The sequence below is a fragment of the Triturus cristatus genome, chromosome 3_1, assembly GCF_964204655.1.
Source record: "Triturus cristatus chromosome 3_1, aTriCri1.1, whole genome shotgun sequence".
In the NCBI taxonomy this organism is placed as follows: domain Eukaryota; kingdom Metazoa; phylum Chordata; class Amphibia; order Caudata; family Salamandridae; genus Triturus; species Triturus cristatus.
In genome coordinates this window covers 651,939,463-651,957,039 of record NC_140583.1, presented here as the reverse complement: position 1 = coordinate 651,957,039, position 17,577 = coordinate 651,939,463, and the positions used below count along the sequence as shown (strand labels likewise).

General features: G+C 43.6%; 1 protein-coding gene across 1 annotated transcript in view; it reads right to left on the bottom strand.

Moving 5' to 3' along the window:
• The window catches only part of ADAMTS7 (ADAM metallopeptidase with thrombospondin type 1 motif 7), a 487,405-nt gene that overhangs the window by 196,604 nt on the left and 273,224 nt on the right, over nt 1–17,577 (bottom strand). Inside the window, exons 13-14 of the mRNA XM_085644679.1 lie at nt 14,969–15,102; nt 9,098–9,218 (exon numbers count right to left, since the gene is read on the bottom strand). Coding sequence (XP_085500805.1) covers nt 9,098–9,218; nt 14,969–15,102 — 255 coding nt within the window. The remainder of the gene's footprint in view (nt 1–9,097; nt 9,219–14,968; nt 15,103–17,577) is intronic.

Here is a 17,577-nt window from a genome sequence, read left to right as displayed (position 1 = left end):
TCAGAAGGTGCGACAGGAGGTGCGGCAGCAATTTTCGCCACGCCACCATTACGAAGCAAATCGTCTCTTAGAGATTTAGCAAACCAACGTACACCCCAAATAGCAACGTCCGACATGTTTAAGGAACATCTTGTAGATTGTAGATATGATCCCGTGCCCGGTAAAAATGACAGAATGCTGCTATCATCACTACGTATACGACGAGCTTCAATGTATTTAACGACACTACCAGGAATGATTAAACATTTAGACAATATATATCGCTTTGTCCAAACAGGGCAAGGCCCTGAAAGTATTGACGAAGCCATGGAATACCAGAAAGTGGATATACAGAGACTACTGTTACGTTTCTTCATAAACTGCTTGATCAGAGACAGAGATAGGTCCGAGGTAGATCAAGATGAAATGCAAGTACTTACCAGATGGGGTCAGAATATATCAGAGGGAAAACATGATAAACAGACATGTATAGTAGCTATGTGCCGAAAGATCCGCAAGGAAGTAGAACGAACACATAAAGCCAGATCGGAGGCAGACAAAACTGAATCAGAGGGAGAGGAGGGGGAAGAATCAGAAATGCCCACAGGACAATTAGAAACGATAGCTTATGTAGGTAGGGGAAGACCTTGTAACAATACCAGATACTTCAATGATCCGATACGTCCGACACGCCCAGAATGTAACAGACATTTTCAAGCCCCTATGTTAAATACGAAGTCCCCTGAACACCTATTCCAAGCTGCTGATAAATTACTTCGAGACCGAAGGGGGTATCATATGCTCGATTCTATGGATGAACAAGAATTAGCCAGGTCAGCAGTACAATGGGCTGACAGTTCCGAAAAATACAGTGATGATGCGCTAGCACACACGTTTTTGAATCTTACCCCAGACGAACAGCGTTTAGCTGGTATATACATGATACAACACCTCGTTATATTGTATAGAAGCCAACGTTCCGATCCTGGTCCCCTACCTGATATACTGATAGAATTACTTACGAATAAATGGAGAGGTTCAGGTACTGATTTAATTAAAGAAATTCTAGAATATCGACACCAGTACGTTGTCTTCGTATGCCCAGAACATGTTTCAGTTCCCCCTAAGGAAAGAAAAACGTATCACATAGACAGACAGAATCCCTTACGCGAAGTACACCCAATCAGAGGTGAAGACAATACTTTTAAACGCGTGTTTGTGTACACGCCCATAACTAAAATTGAATTATTAGAAATGAAGAAAGTAGTACCTAGCCATGACAAAGACCCATCAGGTTTCCACCGTGAGATAAAAGACATGTTACTCATGGGAGAGTATACTTATCCTGACATTATGAAAATATTGAAAGTTCTATTACCTGCCGGTATTTACGAGAAACTCAAAGAAAAGGAATGGGAGGTGGGAGACCAAAAGATAGAGTGGACAGCATTAGAAAACGAAGGAAAAGCCCGAGCTGCAGGTTCAGGGCTTGGGGAAAAGACTACAGCATTACCAGGATTATTAGTGCAGGTACTACCACGTTTATTAACTACGAAAAAGGAAGACTGGGGTGCAATTTCAGCCTGTAAACAAAAACAAGATGAAGACACTAGTGATTTCTATTCCCGATTTGAAAAATGTTTTGGTATTAATAGTGGCATAAAAGCAAGTAGTGAGTCGTATCCACATCTGTTTGTGACAAAATTAGTTGAAAATTCCCTGCCCCAAGTTAAGAGTAGAGTATTAAAATTCGAGAGTACTTGGCAAGGTAACACACCGTCACAGATGTTACAAATGTTACAATATCATCACAATAGAATTAGAGAAGAACAAGAAAATGAACAAAGACGTATGAAAGACACGAAAATGAAAATGCTTGTTGCTCAGTCAGTTCCAGCTGACGGTCATAAAAAGGGTACGACGCAGTCCAATGATTCAGCAGGTCCTGTTAGAGGGACATGCAACTATTGTAAACAGCCAGGTCATTATATACACGATTGCGCAGTTCTAAAACATAATATCTCTACGGGTATAACGAAGGAGAGACCACGTCCGCCTAGACAGGATCAGATCCAACAACAGGTACCTCAGCATGCGTAACCTATGCCAGTTCCACAACAGACCGCACCACAACCACAACAACAACCACAACAACAGCCACAGCCTATTGCTGCAACACAAAACACGACACAACAGATGTACCAGTATGCACAAAATGACTATCCAGAGTATCAGCGCTACACATGAAATAGCCTAGAGAGGGAAGTTGGCCTACCCCTTATTGAGGTTCCCGTAGATCAAGAGGGTCCTTACGTACAGAGTCAAGTATTAGGGAAAGACAGAAAGTTTCTACTCGATACAGGGGCAAGCAGAACCACTATCAGTCACAGCGAAGTCCCAGGGGCACCCCTCTCAGGCTCACAAAATATTTCCCTTGGTTTTTCAGGAAAGCCCACTATTAACGAAGTATCGCAACCACTTGCATTCACAGTCGGTCCATTAACACGGACTACAGATCTATTGCTTACGAAATCATGTCCAGAAAACTTATTAGGTATAAAAACATTGAAGTCTCTAGGAGCTGTAATATGTTGTTCTCCGGAAGGAGTACGACTATTTTTGCGTGACTTTAAGGGTCACTACGTGTCTAGAGACATGGATCATCGGTTACAGAATCTACCTGCACATTTATGGGTACAAGGCCCCACTGATGTAGGTTGTATGCACATTACACCATATCGAGTCACACTCAAAACAGGAGTGGTACTACCACGAATACGACAATACAAGTTACCCCCAGATGCTGTAGTGGCTTTACTGCAAATCATTGACGAGCTCATTGCACAAGGAGTGGTTGTAGAAACGGACTCCAATGTGTGTAATTCCCCGATAATTCCGATTCTTAAACGAACTGATCCAAAAGCACCACCAGTATATCGATTAGTTATTGATCTACGAGAATTAAATAAATGCATTGTACCACAATACCCCGTGGTCCCAGATATCTCTTCATTGCTAACAGCCATAGATTCAGAAGCAACGTTCTTTACTGTAATTGATCTCAAGAACGCTTTCTTTAGCGTCCCAATCGATCCGGAAAGCCAATATTTGTTCGGATTCAGTTTAAATGGACGAAGTTTTAAATTCGCACGCACACCTCAAGGATTCACAGAAAGCCCCAGCATCTATAGCCAAGCACTGAAAAGAGAACTTGACAGTATCCACATGCCAGCTAACACTGCCCTGCTTCAATATGTCGATGATCTGCTGATCACCGCCCGAAGCGAACCTGAATGTGAAAAAGCATCACTGACGGTTTTACATTTCCTAGCCGACAAGGGGCACAAAGTGTCCCCTTCAAAGCTGCAATTCTGTGTCCAGCAAGTTGTGTACCTTGGGCACTTGCTGTCCAAGGGGGGAAGACAGCTTACACCCGACCGTATCCAGTTAATTGTTAACATGCCGACACCCAAGACACAAAAGGAGGTACGGGCATTCATAGGCCTCACTTCGTACTGTAGGCAGTGGATCCCTCAATATGCATTTCTAGCAAAACCACTCATTCAGTTGACAACACAGGAGGCAGCGACATCGACTGTCCTCCCTTGGACTCAGGAACATACACAAGCTTTTGAAAGCTTAAAGAAAGCTTTATGCCAAGCACCTGTTTTAGCAACACCATGTTACAGCAAACGTTTTACACTTTTTGTTACAGAACGTGAAGGTACTGCTTTGTCAGTACTCACGCAGGAACAAGCAGGATCACACAAGCCATGTGCTTATTTTTCTAGTACATTAGATCCCGTAGCTCAGGCTCTTCCTGCGTGCCTGAAATCAGTCGCAGCAACAGCTTTAGCAATCAGACAAAGCGATGCCATAGTGTTAGGACATCAATTGACAGTACAAGTACCACACGCAGTAGAGGTTCTCTTGAACCGGACCCAAACACAACACTTGACTATAGCAAGACTGACGGGTTATGAATTGACATTGTTCCAACCACACATAGAAATCAGACGTTGTAGTACATTAAATCCTGCCACACTTTTGCCATTAAGTGGAACAGACCCATTGGCACATGATTGTATTGAAGTTATCACTATTACGACGAAACCCAGACAAGACTTGACAGATATTTCATTATCAGATTCAGACCTGACATTATATGTAGATGGTTCATGCATGAGAACAAGTACAGGAGAGTTAGTGGCCGCTTATGCAGTCACAACAGACACTGAAATTATTGAAACAAATTGTATCGATACCTTGTCAGCTCAAGCAGCAGAGCTCATCGCTCTGACACAAGCCTGTATTCAAGCCAAAAATAAGAAAGTCAACATATACACAGATTCACGTTATGCATTCGGAGTCGTCCATGACTTCGGCGTGCTTTGGCGAGAGAGAGGTTATTTAACTTCTCACGGTGCCCACATCCAGCACGGTCCCCTTATTCAAGCTCTGTTAGACGCAATACATCTGCCAACTGCAATATCGATTATGAAGTGTAAAGCCCATACAAAAGTGACTGACATTATTTCTCAGGGTAACGACCTAGCTGACAGAACGGCTAAACAGGCTGCTCAGAATCAGACTCATACAACTGACACGACAAAGACAGTAGTTCCGACACCAACACACTGCATGACAGTTAAGGATCCCGCCCTTGATGTAATTGACATACAGACACATGCTACACCAGAAGAAATAAAGAGATGGACTGAATTAGGAGGGATCCAAACGGATCAAGGATGGATGACGAAGGGAAAATCTATATGGTTTCTCCCCGACTCAATGGTTCAAGTCATCATTAACACAATACATAGTCCAGCGCACCTAGGAGAGAAAGCTATGCTAGACAGTATTCAACACATTTGGTTCAATAAACACTTGCGAGCAGCAGCTAAACAGAAAGTACGTACCTGCATGATTTGTTGTCAGTTCAATCCAGGAAAAGGCGTACCTGTAGAACAGGGTGGATTTCAACCCCCCGATCACCCTTTTGAAGTCCTCCAGATGGATTATATCCAGATGGAACGATGTCGAGGATTCAAATATGTCCTCGTAGTTGTATGCGCTCTTTCCCGGTGGACAGAGGCGTATCCCGTCTCAGATTACACTGCCCCGACTACTGCCAAACAGTTAGTTCGAGAATTCTTCCCACGGTATGGTTTGCCCCGTGTCGTGTACTCAGATAATGGCCAACCGCTCTCATCCGAGTTAATGAAACATGTTTCACTTCTGTTAGGCTATCAATGGAAATTCCACTGTGTCCGACATCCCGAGGCAGCAGGTCCCGTGGAGCGGCATAATCAAACTTTGAAAATTAGACTGTCCAAAGTATGTAGAGAAAAAGGTGTCGACTGGATAGTAGCTTTACCAGTTGCGCTCTTTTACATGAGAATGGTAGCACACTCTCGAACAGGGCTATCCCCGTATGAGGTGATCTTCGGTAGACCACCAAATATGTGGGGGACGCCTATACCTCGTAAGATAACTGATGTTGATTGTAATATGCTGACAGATTACCTGGCTTCCTTGATGTCTGCACTACAATCTTGTCGTTCACAGGTAGCTGCAGCTTTTCCCGATAACACTGAGGTGAAGCCCCATGATGTGGTTCCGGGAGATCTTGTACTTGTAAGGAACTTCGACAGAAGGAACCCGCTTGAGCCTCGCTGGCAGTCGCCTAAACTCGTGTTATTGACCACAAGGACAGCCGTGAAGATTGAGGGACGTAAAGGGTGGTTGCCCTCGAGCCATATCAAAAAATTTCATGGACTATCATCCGACTTGAATTTTCAGCCCTGCATTCCCTCCCAGACTGACTCAAAACTTCCCCTGGTTGACAAGACAGAAAAAGAAAACTATAAACTGAAACTAAGGTCTAGCAAGTCAGACAATTTGATTGTTTAAGTCCTCTCCAAGGTGAATCGGTTGAATTTGTCTCTGACATGTATCCTCTAGACCGAAATAGAGAGAGAAATAGACAGAAACAGCTCAAGAAACATGCGTACTGTAAATCACTTCGTAGTCACTGCATAGTGACATTGTTAATTATGTTTTTTCTAAGTCTTCTGATTATCATTGCCAGTATATTATTACACATGTATTACCCTATTTCCAAGCGTGCTTTCAATGCTACTGCCGAACATTCTTTTAGCGAATTACCCCCGCATGAGTTGTCCTATAGATTTGCGCTGCGCAACAACACATTCATTAGTATGTTACATCATTCTCATCAGACCAGCAATGCTACAAATTGTTGGATATGTGGCCGACTCCCTCCCTATCAGAAATACAAGGGAGTTCTGCCTCTCTTTCCGTATCCATTCACACACAATGGCTCCTGTGGAGCATGGTTTAGTTTGATTAATTCCCTAGATTCAAATTTAGTAGTTTATCAAGACAACTGGGTTTGGGGAAACCTGAACATAGTTTTACTTAAAGTCTGCTACCCTAACAAGGAGGGACTTCCCAAAAGAACAGGAACTGATCTAGAAAATGAAGTATATGGATTAGGTAACTTTACACTTAATCTCATGATCCTGAATGTTGAATCCGAAGCTACACCAATCTTGCCCGCTATGTCAGTATTTCCAGTTAGAGGCGAATTATGTGTAAGAAAGAATGGTTCAATACACATGGGCCATAGTAAATGTACCACTGTAATAGAATTCAGTGATAAAGGCAAGTCTACATTTAGAGCTTCTCGTCACTCCTACTTCATCTGTGGTCACACCGCATATATACGCCTACCCCTAGATTGGGATGGTACCTGTTACATTGCATTCCTTCTGCCACCTGTTTTCCTAGCCCCGCCTGATTACCATAGGAATACCCATTTAGTACACAATAGACAGCAGAGAGATCTCCCGATTGTCGACTACACCGAAACAGCATGGGAGCAATACACAGATTTCAATAAAGGTTTCTTTCCCTACATAGGTACAGTCACTAATAGTAAGCTGATACGTAGATTAACTAGAACCCTTGAAGCAGTAGTGAATGAAACTACTTCCGCATTAGGCAACTTAACAGAGGAGCAGTCTGCGATACGGATTGTTGTTCTTCAAAATCGTCTTGTCCTTGACGTCATCCTGGCCGATAGGGGCTGAGCTTGTAGGGTCATCGGATCAAGTTGCTGTGTTTTCATACCAGAAAACGCGCCGTCAGTATATAAAGCCATAACTCGACTTCATAAGATCGCAAGCCAGATACACCAAAATCCAGGCACCTGGACTTGGTCCGGTTGGTTCTGGAGCGTGTTGTCAGCCTGGGGATGGAGGATCCTATCCTTCCTAGGTATTGGCTTTCTCATTCTATTCAGTTGCTGCTTGTGTCTACAATGTGGGCCAGCGATTTGTGGTCTGTGTGCCACATCGTGTATCCCGCCTTCGAATTTTCATTCAAGATCCCGGAAGAAGAAAGAAGAACAAATGATGCTATATGAACAGATTGATGGATTGATGAAGATAGATATTTCATAAGGGTCCGTAGGGGACAAGGAGGGAATGAGGAAATATGAATTTTTATGGTCAATTGTGTCCCCTATCTTAGACCCCAACGGCTCCATGTACATGCTACAAGTACATGTATGTTCCCTCCAGTTTCAGCTATGAAGACGCAAATACATGTGCGTCCAACGTCAACCTGTCCTCTTTCAGATCCGCCATAAATGGGTCGAATATCCCATTCCTAAGTATGATTGGCCACCGACTTTATATGGTTCACTTTTCACGTTTTACAGTTCAGGCAAGTAGGCCCTGAATTCTGTCATCAAGCCTTTTCCTGCTTCTGCCTCTGAAATGCTCCAGCTTGGACCTGCATCCGTATCCATGAACTTTGTCCTACTCCCTGCGCGGCTAACGGTGCCTGACGCGGACTGTTGCCTGCCAAAAACTGTATTCAGCCTTCAAGTTATCTGCTCCGCTCCTCATCCAATGCATTTCTGTCTAGTAGTTTAGGTAAACATCCTTCCAGCTACCGAGCAAAGAGCTCGGCCTCGCTGTCTTCATGCAAGTAATTCATAGCCCCTGTTACCATGGAAGATTCCTGCCCCCTCGCATCCCATGTAGACACATAGACGCTTGTACATGCACTAACAGTCAGTATAGAATAGATTCCGTCCAAGAGACCTTTCCTTTTGGATAAAACAGTTCCTTAAACAAAGATATCAGATACGATTTGGGATTAGGTTGACCTGACCCCCAGACTTCTGTCTCCACATGTAGAACTAAATGTCAATTCCCCTTCACCCTCTAGTTGCACGTCAATCACACGTCATGCGGCTGCGCGCGCATCTCTGCCAAATATTCCTGCTGACACTGCAGGATTCCCTTATGGATCCACCCACTTGTGACATCATTTTAAATGACGTTTCTGGTATACGCCTGTTATTACGCCTATTTTCATTACGTATGTGTATTCTTATCTGTATTATCAGCTGTTACGCCTCCTGCATCTGTCTTAATGCAATGCTTTTCATATATATATTGTTACTTGTCAATAATGTATTGCCTATCCCTTCCTGAACCTTCGTGGTGATGGAATAAGATTGCCTGGTTCGACCATAATTCCTTTGTAAGCAATAAAGCCCTTTTCAGAACCTCTAATACCACGGATTCTGCCTCTTATTTTGACTGAGTTATTCTTACTAGACTTTTCCGCATAAAAAAATAGTACAGGTAATTTAAATATTTACCACACAATGATCCGCCCATGTTGAGGAGCGTGGAATGGCTGCTAGTTGAAAATAAACCAAAGGGGCTTTTTTGGCCATAGGTTTGAGAAGCCGCCTCTTAATGGTGATTACAACTTGTAGAGAGCAGGGTCTAATTTTTCTTTTTTCTTTTTTTACATATTTAAAAACATGCCGACTTTAAAAATATTCAAAATATAATTAATGTAGGATGACATTTTACTTTTAATTCTTGTGATTAAGTACCCAGCAGCATTTTCAACAAACGGAATTGTCTGATATGTCTGGCAAGCATAAAATCGACAAAGCCACAACTGATGACAAAAGGCAGGGTCTGTCAAGACAGACAAGTGGGCAACAGAGCCAGTAAAATACAGGAAGGAGAGGCACTCAATTGATACAGACAGCAGTCACACTTACCAAGCCCCTCACTCTCCTCAAAGGTTTTCTTCACAGTCTGGCAGGTGGAGGCGTTGCCTTGGCAGACCCCACACCGATCCTCCACGGCACCAGAGTCAATCTCATAGTCACAGCCCACATTCTAAAAGACATAAACAAGCCCAGCTCTGTCAAAATGGCAGAAACCTGTGGAGTGGAATAGATTAAAGCCAGAGGGTAGCAAGGGGTCATGGCCCCTACCTAACACAAGAAAGAACAAGCATTGGCATAGCCAATAGGTCTCGCCTTTGGGACCTTATGAGTTTAGCCAGAACTTTTGGCTATGCTGTAGAGCATTCTGGCTGCTGTGCATTATGTTGAAAAGTTATAATAAAAAGTGTTAAGCATTTTTTGTTACCTTTATACAAAGACGACATTATATAAACTGAAAAACCTGATTAAAAACATTTCTTCTAGTTTTTTTGTACTTGCACTGCTGGCAACTTCTTCCTGCCTGTTCTCATACTTGTTTGTTATACATTTTTTTTGTTATGGGAGAGCCCGACATAAATAAAAGGGGAGTAGAGGTTGGAAAACAGTTATTTAATTAGAACACGAGCAGCGGACGGACACTAGGGGAGAATCAACAGATGCCAGATTCCAAGGGCAGACTGACGTGATGCTTAGGTGGTACGCTGATGCAAAATGGTGGTGGTGAATGATGTTTGGTGCTCAGGTGTTGACACTATATGGTGTGGATTGGAGGTACGCTGTGGACTGTGGAGTTGTGGAGTTGAAATATGTTGTTTGGTGTGAAATTATGCTGAGTGTATAGGAAATGTGTGGAGTTGAATTGTGTGGCCTGGAACTGTGGTGTTGAGTGAAATTATGCTTAGTGAAATTGTGTCATGGTGTGGAGTGCATTTATGTTGATTGGTGGTATGTTGTATTGAGTGCATTCATGTGGAGTGTATTTATGTTGCTTTGAGTACAGTGCAATTATGTGGCATGAGTGGTATTATGTGGAGTGTATTTTTGTTGCATTGAGTACAGTGTAATTATGTGGCACAGTGTTATTATATGGAGTATATTTATGTTGCATTGAATAGAGTGTAATTATGTGATGTGTAATTATGTGGTAATGAGTGGTATTATGTGGAGTGTATTTATGTTGCATTGAGTAGAGTGTAATTATGTGGTACTGAGTGGTATTATGTGGAGTGTATTTATGTTGCATTGAGTAGAGTGTAATTATGTGGTACTGAGTGGTATTATGTGGAGTGTATTTATGTTGCATTGAGTAGAGTGTAATTATGTGGCGTGTAATTACGTGGCACTGAGTGGTATTGTTTGGAGTGTATGTTGCATTGAGTGCAGTGTAATTATGTAGCATATAATTAAGTGGCAATGAGTGGTATTGTGTGGAGTGTATGTTGCATTCAGTAGAGTAATTATGTGGCGTGTAATTATGTGGCACTGAGTGGTATTATTTGGAGTGTATGCTGCATTGAGTGCAGTGTAATTATGTCGCAAATAATTATGTGGCACTGAGTGGTATTGTGTGGAGTGTATGTTGCATTCAGTAGAGTGTAATTATGTGGCATGTAATTAGGTGGCACTGAGTGGTATTTGGAGTGTATGTTGCATTGAGTGGAGTGTAAGTATGTGGTGTGCAATTATATGGCACTGAGTGGTATTATGTGGAGTGTATGTTGTATTCAGAAGAGGGTAATTATGTGGCGTGTAATTATGTGGCACTGAGTGGTATTATTTGGAGATATGTTGCATTGAGTGCAGTGTAATTATGTAGCATATAATTATGTGGCACTGATTGGTATTGTGTGGCGTGTATGTTGCATTTAGTAGAGTGTAATTATGTGGAGTGTAATTATGTGGTGTGTAATTACGTGGCACTGAGTGGTATTATTTGAAGTGTATGTTGCATTGAGCGCAGTGTACTTATGTAGCATTTAATTATGTGGCACTGAGTGTTATTGTGTGGAGTGTATGTTGCATTCAGTAGAGTGTAATTATGTGGCATGTAATTATGTGGCACTGAGTGGTATTTGGAGTGTATGTTGCATTGAGTGCAGTGTAAATATGTAGCAAATAAGTATGTGGCACTGTGTGGTATTATGTGGAGTGTATTTATGTTGCATTGAGTAGAGTGTAATTATGTGGCGTGTAATTATGTGGCACTGAGTGGTACTATGGGGAGTGTATGTTGTATTCAGTAGAGTGTAATTATGTGGTGTGTAATTATGTGGCACTGAGTGGTATTTGGAGTGTATGTTGCATTGAGTCCAGTGTCATTATGTAGCATAGAATTAAGTGGCACTGTGTGGTATTATGTGGAGTGTATTTATGTTGCATTGAGTAGAGTGTAAGTATGTGGCGTGTAATTATATGGCACTAAGTGGTATTATGTGGCGTGTATTTATGTTGCATTGAGTAGAGTCTAATTATGTGGCATGTAATTATGTGGCACTGAGTGGTATTGTGTGGAGTGCATGTTGCATTCAGTAGCAAGGCCCCTCAGCATTTATCTGAATTTTCCATGGCAATCCGGAAATGGACTTCGTTTTGATATGTGCCGATCTGTTCGTGAGGGTGTTTTATCAACCTGAGAGTGTTTCTGATGTCTGAGGCCAGGCAGCTTTCTCAATTGCTTAAGGTCCTTGTGGGTTATTAATATTATTATATTTAAGTTTGTAAAGCACTCAGCTACCCGTAGGTTTCCCGGCGCTAGAAACCAAATGTGAGGGGAAGAGTCAGAAAGGAAGGCTGTTACATATCGAATAACCAATTTTTTACCAGTCTGCGAAACTTAAGGTAGCAGGGTTCAGTTCGCAACCGGAGAGGAAGGGAGTTCCAGAGTGAGAGGGCCAGCCAAGCGAAGGAGCAGCCACCCATTCTGGATCTTTTGATTCTAGGAACCGAAAACAAATGCTGATTAGATGGTCGCAGAGTGCGGGGGGGACAGTAGTGCTGTACCAAGGAGTTAAGATAGGATGGGGCCAGACCAGCATTTATTCTGTACATAAAGCAAAGGGCCTTAAATTTTGTCCGACTTTCAATACGGAGCCAATGCAGAGTGCGTAGAGAGTTGGAGGTAGGGGATGTATTGGGTAGTTTACAGAGCAGTCGTGCTGCCATATTCTGGACTGTCTGTAGTTTACGAATCACCTCTTTGCAGGCTCCCAGGAGAAGAATGTTCCCGTAGTCCAGTCTAGAGGTAATTAAGGCCTGGACCACGGTTTTCTGAGTATCCTGGGGGAGCATCCAGATGATCTTACGCAACCATTTAATGATAGTGATGCAAGTGGAGGAAATCTTGACCACGTGGTTTTTCATAGATAGCTGGTCGTCAAAAATGACGCCGAGGTTGCGAGCTGTTTTAGATGGAATAGGTAAAGTGCCCATTTGAGAGGGCCAATGTTGGGGTCCCCATAAGGTGGTATTATGGCCAAACAGCAGAAGCTCTGTTTTCCCCCCGTTCAGTTTCAGTTTGTTATCATACATCCAAGCTGCGATGTTACTGAGTCCTGTGCAAAGGGAAGAGGGGGAAGAGTGTGAACCCGTGGAAAGAGAGTAAATGACCTGGGTATCATCGGCGTACGAGTAGATAGTGAGCCCGGCTTGCTCCGCAATAGTAGCCAAAGGGTATTGTAGACTTGCTCGCTGTCCTGCGCATCCGGATAGGGTGAAGGTGTGCATGTGCCAATTCTTGGTGGTGAGATCTTTTGTGTACAGCGGTAGCAAACTATGGCCTCAAGTAAGAGTCACACTGTGTGTGGGATCAGCAGATACAGACTGTAATTGCACCCCAGTATCATGAAATTTAGATTCTGTCCATGGAATTGGAAGTAACCCGACGAGCCGGAATTACCAGTCCTTTTCTATATGTGAATTCCCCATTCCAGAAACCATTCGGCTTACATCTAGCATCTCTTCTGAGCTGGTGGTCAATGGGCGTGGGCTGGCAGGCTGTGAGCTTGCGAGGATGAGGGGGGGTGGGGCGTTGGCTTCCATGTTTCCCCGTGCTTCAGGACGGTTCACATGGGGACCAGATTCCTTCTGTGCATGAAGACCCTGCCGGATCGCATGTGGTTTCACTGGTTGGATTTTCCTGCCAATAAGATCAGGCCTGCTGTCGCCACACCCAGGTTTCCCACTTGTGACCAGGCCAGGGCTACTGATCTGCACGACTCAACCGGGGCCGTAATCCTGGCTGGACAGCGTAGGACGTGTTAGGACTACAGGCCAATGTGTTCTGTTGTGGGTTAGGACCAGGATACCGAAGTGTCGTTTTAAATAAGTTGATGGCCAGTTATGAGGTTTATCCTGAAGCTGCTATTTTGGCCAGGTAGGAGAATTGAGGTCATGATAGAGTGTTTATTTCCTGGAATCCGGCTTTGTCATAAAGTTGAAAAACTGGATTTGGGACTGACATTTCCAAGTTCCACAGTGGCACGACCACTAAACCGTGAACTTGCAGACTCGCCGGCCAGGCCCACATTGAGGTCGAATCAGTCTATTTGAATCGTCCTACGTAATGAGGAAAAATGAAGAAAATGCGAGTGTTCTTGTTACTGAAAAACAGGGTGACTGCAAAGAAAGTTTTGATAAACCACGCACGATGTTTCTCTGCTTTCGGACTGCGATGCATGGGTTTGGGACTCTCCCTAATGCAGCCCTCGTGGCAGACCGTGAACAGACTCGGCACAGACAAAAGTGTCGTCGCCACGTGGCAGTTTTATGGAGTTATGCGAGACGAATGTTACAAAGTGCAAAGTAACCGTTTCCAGGCCGCGCCATGTATCTGCCAGCTGAGATGGACCACGGAAGGACTACTCGAGGATGCCGAGGCCAAACCAGCAGATGGGAGATTAATGTATAAAATACCAGTGTGTGCACACGGCCGCAAAAGTGAAGGCATTTGTTGTAACATGAGCCACAACAGATGCGCTGCTAATTAAACAAGGAATGCGTGGTATGCATCTGGCACCCGGCCTTGCTGCTGCTTGCTCCCGAGCACCCTAGGCCAGGGGACAGAAAAGGCGGGGCATGCACCTGCCTTGGGCCAATTGCGTGCTGTCTTTCTTAGAAAGACGCATGCAAAGGCCAATAGCGGGAGATTTTTAAAAAAGCACACGGACGAGCGTGTGTTTTGAGTTTAAAGCCCTTACTAAAGCCTCGCAGAGCAGCGCATGCGCGCTGGCTCAGGCGAGACCTAAAAATGCCCCCACCCGGCCATGTGGTTGGTTAGTAGAAGTCAGTGATAGTAGAGGGTTTCACTGGGCCCCTCAGACACCTGGGACCTGTGCCTCTGTACCTGGTGCACTAATGATACCTACGCTCTGATTAGGGCCTACTTTGATTTTATACAGGTGCCACTGGGAGACTATACTGGCTGTCACTTGCACAGGACTGTATTCATATAGCTGCACATAAACGCTGGTTTTGGTACTGCAAGACTGGCCTGGCCTCTAAGGGAGTGGTTTTCACATGAGCAACAGAGACCAAGGCATTTCTAGGCCAGGCCCCTATCGCTTACCTGAAAGGTTCTAATCTAAAGAGTCTTTGGAGGATTCACCAACATAGTATGTACAGCAGTTTCAAGACAGCTTTGCCCCCGTTTAGAGGGTCAGATTATCATTTCACACTCTTTGATTGTCAGATAATGGACAATTCCTGATGTGAACCTTCAATGCATTTCAATGAAAAGCTCAAGTTGAACTGGTTCTTTAATTTAAAATGACCCTCAATACAACATTGAAGAGTTGAAAGCTATGGTTCATCTAGATTCAAGCATCACGTATCACAATTACAGCTGGAATCCATAAATGCCATCACTACACTTTTTTAAAATGCCTAGCAGTGTCCTCTGTATAATATTGATAACCAATATACCTTGCAGATTCCATTGATGCACACATCACGGCTGGCGTTGCCTTCATAACACGGGGTTCCGTCTACCACAGCATCCAGTAACTTCTCTGAAAAATACTCGCCTTCTGGTCTGCAGTGCAGTTCACATGGGTTACCTAAGAAATAATAAATACTGTAAAATGAAAGCCACTTTCTGAACACAAATACATAATCTCCATGTGATTCTATCTTTTTAATAATAGTGAAGTTGAACTCATGTAAGGAAGAACTACATTTCCCACAACACCATGCAGAAATAAACCAATAGAATTTAAACTGTACTCCGCAAAGAGTTCATGAGGAGACGTTATTTGTTGGACAGCTGCCCCTGTCTTCCTTTGCTGCCGGCAAGAGCTGCAGTCAAGTACCAATATATTGTTCTCCACAGTGCGGAAGTCAATGAACAACTTCCAGCCACTAGGTTTAATACACGATTCCTTGACGTCCACCCCAACCACACTATGTCAGCTGACTAATAAATTGACCTGAGCATCATCCTGCAATAGCAGAATGATATCTAAAGTGGGTAAAATGAAAGCCCCAAATTAGAAAATGCCACAACCTAGAAGACAAAAGGAGGGACCAGCGGGAGTTCAACCAAGAAACATGATATGGCACGTGGGACAATGTTCCAATAGGCTCATGGGCTCTCCTGGCCCAGCATTAACAAAGAGATTGCATTGCATGGTCAAGAAGTAGCTGCCCTCTGAAAATGATTAAATAAGCGTGCATCACACTGATAAACAAAGCAGAAAAGGGTCCCAGGCCCAGCAACTGCTCTATACCGGGAACACCGACCAAAACTGCAACAAGGAGCATCACAGACATTGATCAAGTAAGATTAATTTCACACAAGACCTGCAAAGGCTATATGCGGAAGTCTATGCACAGATGCAAAACTAGCAAAAGGGAATGGAGGGCTAAGTCTCTAGCTATTGCTTGAAGAATAACTCGCCACCACTAAAAACAAACGTTTAAAGAAAACGTAATGATGCTATGACCAAGGTGCCCACGCATGACAAAATTGTGAATCACATGAGATGTATGGATGTAGTTCTTAAATTGAAGACCAGAAAATCATCAGGAATAAAACAAAATTACATTCAACTCATTGAAAACCACATGAACCAGACTTATACATGTTTATTAATGACGTTAAAACATTGATCTGTATGCCTAGTTATGCCCACCATTGATCTGTATTGCCAGTATTGCTTGAATAAATATTATGGCAGATATCAAGAGATGGCATGGGGCAAATTATGAAAGATGGGTGGGGTTGAGCTGTGGACAGAGTGAATTGACTTTACAATTAAAACCACAAATAATGCAGTTAATGTGACCATCTAGAAACAAGTTTTTAAAAGTTGTTCCAAAAAAGACATCTGTATAATGCTGTTCCGTTGAAAAAGCTAATATCTTGCTGATCACCAGTTTAATATCTCTGAAGGACATGGATTTGGAAGCAGGCCTTGAACAGTATCCCAGAGGATGCTACTCCAGCCAATTCTGAATGGCCTAGTGTTTCCACATCTGAAATTCCCAAGTACAGAAATGCTGGTTCCAGATTTACTGGGTGCATATCCACATTCTCCTGGTAAGAGCAGGTGTAACATGCCTGTCATAAAACCTTTAGAATCATGAATCTCTGAGTAGTAAAGGACTTGTTCTAGGTCTGCATGCTAATTACCAATTAAGGGGCCGATTACGATGTGGCCCGAAAAGGCTTCATGGCCGCATTGTAATCGGCCCCTTGGTTTACTTTCCGACAGCAGCATTACAATGCTGGCTATCAGAAACTAAACCGGGCGGTCATTTTGGCTGAGCCCATCGGCCAGTCGGAACCGGCTCATAATCCCTTTCCGCACTTGGGATTACGATGCACGGTTTCCAGCATGGCTTCCATGCTGGCCTGTCTGACATGGAAACCATGTCGGAAAGCGAGTTTTGGGGGGGCCAGCAGGGCCCCCTTATGTGTGCGGTCTCTGGTTGGGGGCTGAGGGGGCACCTATGAAGTGCCTGCCACGGGGTGCAGGGATGAACAGCACCTCTCATCTCCCTATGGCAGCATGTATTACGGCCGGGTTACAGCCGTAAAGCATGCTCCCATAGGGAAATGTAGGAATGAGACCAAACAGTGTTCCGTCGCATCCTAATTAGGCTGTCGGGACCGCCCACCAGAGTCCGGTCGATCTGAGGACCGAGACTGTGTAATCCGCCCAACATCGTAATTAGGCCCTAAGTATTTGAAGGAAACCCAAAAAGTCGATTTTAGATTGAAGCATAAGGTAAGGTGGTAAATGTGTTTGTTGATGAAAAATTCAGTTGAAATTAGGAAAGTATTTATTTCCTATTGTGTTCTTGATCTTTGATATTATTATAGTTTTTGTTGTTATATGCTCCCGCCTATAACGAAGTGCCTTACAGTAGATTGAATCTTTGTAATTCTGGGGTTGGTTGGGGTTATCAAACTAGGCCCTCATTACGAGTCCGGCGGAGCAGTATTCGCAGGTGCAATGCCACTCTGCCTAATCATGACTCACCTGGTGCTCCTGCACCGTTTGTTTCCTCTGACAGACCTCATACAGAAG